Source organism: Plasmopara halstedii, assembly GCF_900000015.1.
Source record: "Plasmopara halstedii genome assembly, contig: Scaffold_2878, whole genome shotgun sequence".
Taxonomy (NCBI): Eukaryota; Oomycota; class Peronosporomycetes; order Peronosporales; family Peronosporaceae; genus Plasmopara; species Plasmopara halstedii.
In genome coordinates, this window is record NW_020189783.1 from 1 (window position 1) to 3842 (window position 3842).

At 44.5% G+C, this 3842-nt stretch overlaps 2 protein-coding genes across 2 annotated transcripts; both read right to left on the reverse strand.

Moving 5' to 3' along the window:
* Positions 1–55: 55 nt before the first annotated feature.
* PHALS_04897 (AlNc14C145G7378) lies at positions 56–404 on the reverse strand (the record flags this gene model as incomplete). Its single annotated transcript, XM_024718752.1, has 2 exons — positions 56–97; positions 165–404. The coding sequence occupies 2 exons, from the start codon at positions 402–404 to the stop codon at positions 56–58; spliced, it is 282 nt and encodes a 93-aa protein (XP_024584120.1).
* A 618-nt stretch (positions 405–1022) lies between these two features.
* Positions 1023–2742, reverse strand: PHALS_04898 (nucleotidyltransferase family protein; the record flags this gene model as incomplete). The annotated part of the gene is made up of 5 exons (XM_024718753.1): positions 1023–1145; positions 1190–1998; positions 2061–2229; positions 2302–2506; positions 2567–2742. The coding sequence occupies 5 exons, from the start codon at positions 2740–2742 to the stop codon at positions 1023–1025; spliced, it is 1482 nt and encodes a 493-aa protein (XP_024584121.1).
* Positions 2743–3842: the final 1100 nt, after the last annotated feature.

Genomic DNA, 3842 nt, shown 5'->3' on the forward strand with positions numbered 1-3842 from the left:
ATGGAGTGGATCATTTGTCCTCCATAATTCACAAGCAGATTACCACATCATGTAGCTAGCTACCTATACCACAACGTCGCAACTCGGAACTAGGCCGCTAACGTTCAATTTCAAAGTCCCAAAGTCAGGAAAATTCAGTCCAAACTAGTCACTAAACAAGATACTGTGACGGGGTTGCCTCCCGTCACATGCCAGTCTCCTGGGTGACTTTTGGATCGAAATCGTGCTAGACGAACGTGCCACTCACAACGAATAGCTGCGCTGTCACACTGTAATAAACGAAACGTCCCCCCTCTATTGATGACGATTGCACACTTCCCTTGTGCTAGTGCGACATCTTTCATTGCTCGGACAGCCTCCTTGCCGTTAGTCCATCTCTTCTGCTTGAGTTCCTCCATCTCCATGGCACACGCCTTCAATGTAACGGTGAACCAAGAATGGCTACACTCGGTAATTTTACCAGGTCTCGTATTTTTAGTGTTTAGAACACAATTGTATCACATTTGTATCACCTTTTGCAGTAAACCCATCGTTTAAATAATACTTTCACAAACTTTTGGATTTGCAACTTGTACAGAAAACAGAATAGTGATGGTGGGTGGTACTTATAGTTTATACGAAGTTTTAGATTTCTCCACCTCCTCAAAAAATTTTACTAGCATGATTCAATAAATTATCATACAAAATAATATCTTCAAATTTCAGGTGACGCACATGTGCCTCTGCGCCAATTAAATGACCGTATTTGCGTTACAAGGTATATTTGTGGTATATTTGTATCATCGGTTTATCTATGCCTGACCTATGATAGAGCCAGTTTGATTCAGCATTTCGTCCTGATGTATAAGATGAAGTTTTCTAATCATTATGTTGGACACAGTAGCTTTATCACCTGAGGCCTATCACTTCGAGCGCTGCTCGCGCATCTCCTTGTCAGCTCATGAAGTGCAAAATTGCGGCGTCGCTGCTCTAGTCGCTGCTGCTGATAGCGCTGCTGATAGCGCTGCTGCTGTTGACGCTTTTCAGTCTGCGATACGCCGATGGGTGCCAACTTTGACATTGACAAAGGCGAGGAACAAAACGTAAACGTAGAGGGACTGTGGCGCGCACGTTTTTTCTTCTTCGATAAGCGGAGCATCGGGGAGCTAAGCGGAGTGAGTCCTCGCTCTGAGATACGATCCGTGCATACTTTTGACCATGGCGCTTTCGGAAAAGAAGGTACTGGGATAAGAATGGACGTTGGTGCCTTTGCAATTCCCACGAGCGATAAAGATATCGTTTCACATTTTGGTTTTGATGTGGCTTTTGCCAGAATCTTATAGTCGTCGGCCGCTTTGATCAGACAAGGAATGCTACGAAAAAAGAGCATCGGACACTCCGCCTTGTAGTGACCATGGTCACCACAGTACCAGCAGTCCGAAAAGGTAGATGTTACACTGCTTGAATGCCGACGCACTAACTGTCCACAGCGTCGCGTGACGTGGCCCTTGCAACAACAAATGTAGCATGACGAAACAATGTTCCACGAGCTGTGGTCAGGTACGCAGATGTCTGCAAGTCGGTAATTTTTACTGAGTAGCGTGCTTGCACGCTTAAACTCCGAATGAATAATTTCTTGGCCCTTTCTGTGAAAAATTACACGCCCTACATCATGAGCCAGCTCAAACGGATCCTCAATACTAAGTCGCCAAGACGACGGGTGACTCCACTTGGTCGTCTTTGACACTGCCTTACCCATGCGAATACTCACCACTTCATCCTCCATGTTAAAGCGATATGCGAAGAAATCGAAGAAACCTGCGAGTAGAGCTCCGACCGATTCCATCTCCGATATCCCATAAGTCGACGGTGAATCCATCGCCGGAAATGACTGCAGACCCTCAAGTAGCACGGATAGTTTCTTTTGTGATTGCAGATTGTAGAAATGCGCGAGTGCCATTGGGAGCTGCATTTCTGCATGTTGCGATTGCAAATAGAAAATCAGAAGCAGAGTATAGCCTGTTATGTTGTTAAACAAATTAGCAAACAACACAGCTTTATAATGCCTTTACCAAACTTACCGTACGAGCTCAGCATTCCATTGACCGAATCATTTATGCCGCGTTGTTTGGCCCAAAACTTGACAGCGAATACCAGTGGACGCACTCGTGGATCCATCCAGCCAAAATGCTTGAGAAAAGCTGTGTTTAGCAATGCATTGATGCCTCCAACACACACGTCAAAAGCCACCTGCAGCAACACAAAAGCAAAATCAGCGATATTGTTCTGACAAAGCATATGACACAGCGAAGTGGTGGCTACCTGCTGCTTTGGGTCCCAGAGTTTGATCACCGGCACACGAGCATTGCGAACGAATTGCTGCACTTCATATACCCCAGATAGATGCTCACATGCCGAAGTAAGTAGATTGATACGTTCTTGAGGTAAATATTGACCCTGTGCGTCTACATCCACGTCTTCGAAGTATATACCGAGGTCAACATCACACCCACCGAAGCCAAGACCACTATTTGCAATCTGATCGTGAATCGCCACGATTTTTGTCTATTTGATTGATCAGTCATACCTTTCAGAAGACCCAAAAGGAAGGACTCGGCACGTCGGCCACTTCTGCTGAAGCAATTGCTGCACACGAAGCCGTACAGCACTTTTAGCCACTAACTCAGCTGTGTTGGGCTCCAGCTGCTCCAACAGCGCAAGACTATCGACCGTCAGTTTGCGCACGCTGTTCACTGCTCCCATGGTTGCTGGTGCTGGTTTAGACTGTATCTCCTTGAAGTTACTTCTACGCGATCTGGCCAACTGTGAAGTGGTGCAAAAAAGAGCTGACATCGTTCACTATCAATCAGTATGAATTTTGTCCAGTCTTGAGCTGGTGTCCAATAGAATTTTCCAGCTTGTGTGAGGTCAAACACTTTTTCTCGTTCAGCTTGTCGTAAATGGACGTCATTGTAATTTTTCTGATCGACAGTTTTTCGGTGTTGCAGATCTTCAACTACTAATACTCTAAGAATCAAAAACTCTCCATAAAGATGCTGATTCGGATAAAAAAACGTTTACTGTAAGCTTTTGTGGTGGTAATAATACTAGATCACTTATGTTATTGAATCAGACATCACAGATCCTCGAATACATGAATATCAAGCATAGTCTGAATATTTCAAAACAGGCGTGGAGCTAATGATAGTTGTTGATACAAGTGTGTGATATTGGGCTGCAGAGATTAAACCCGCGGAAGCGAGATCATAATAGCTCAACATTCGGATATTTTCCATTGTGTAGATAGCGTGAGTTGAGTTCCCGGCATCTTCGGCATGAATAAATTCCGTCAGCTTTGTTAGAAAATCTCTTCTGTTTTTCCTCCTTGATCGCGTTGTATGTTACAGCAAATAAATTAACTCTCAAAGTATTGATCTCAATAGTCTTGTCGGTGCCAGAAGGACTAAAAATCTAATGATATGCGCTCCGCGCAGGCTTTTGTTCTGCTTTAAGGCTTGGCATTAGCAAGACAGCGAAGATTTCGGCGATTTCTGGATGCTATTCATTGTTTAGCATAGCTCGAGTACTATTTATTGACCCGAGCTTTTCCCTTGTACATTAGCCTCCCGATTAAGTACGCATCCCAGATATGTACGCAATTTATTTCGTGTCGTGCAATGTCATTTGCCGGGCATTTTGCATTTTTTGCGTTTGACTTTGATAGTGACCTGTCTGAGTTTCTGCTGAAAGGACTCAGACGAGGTCCTAAGATCATTAAACATGTCTCCTGCTTCCTCCATGACCCCAGAGCACAGCAACTGGTCCTCGATCTCAAGTGTAGCTTTATGCAGTTGTTCAAAGCC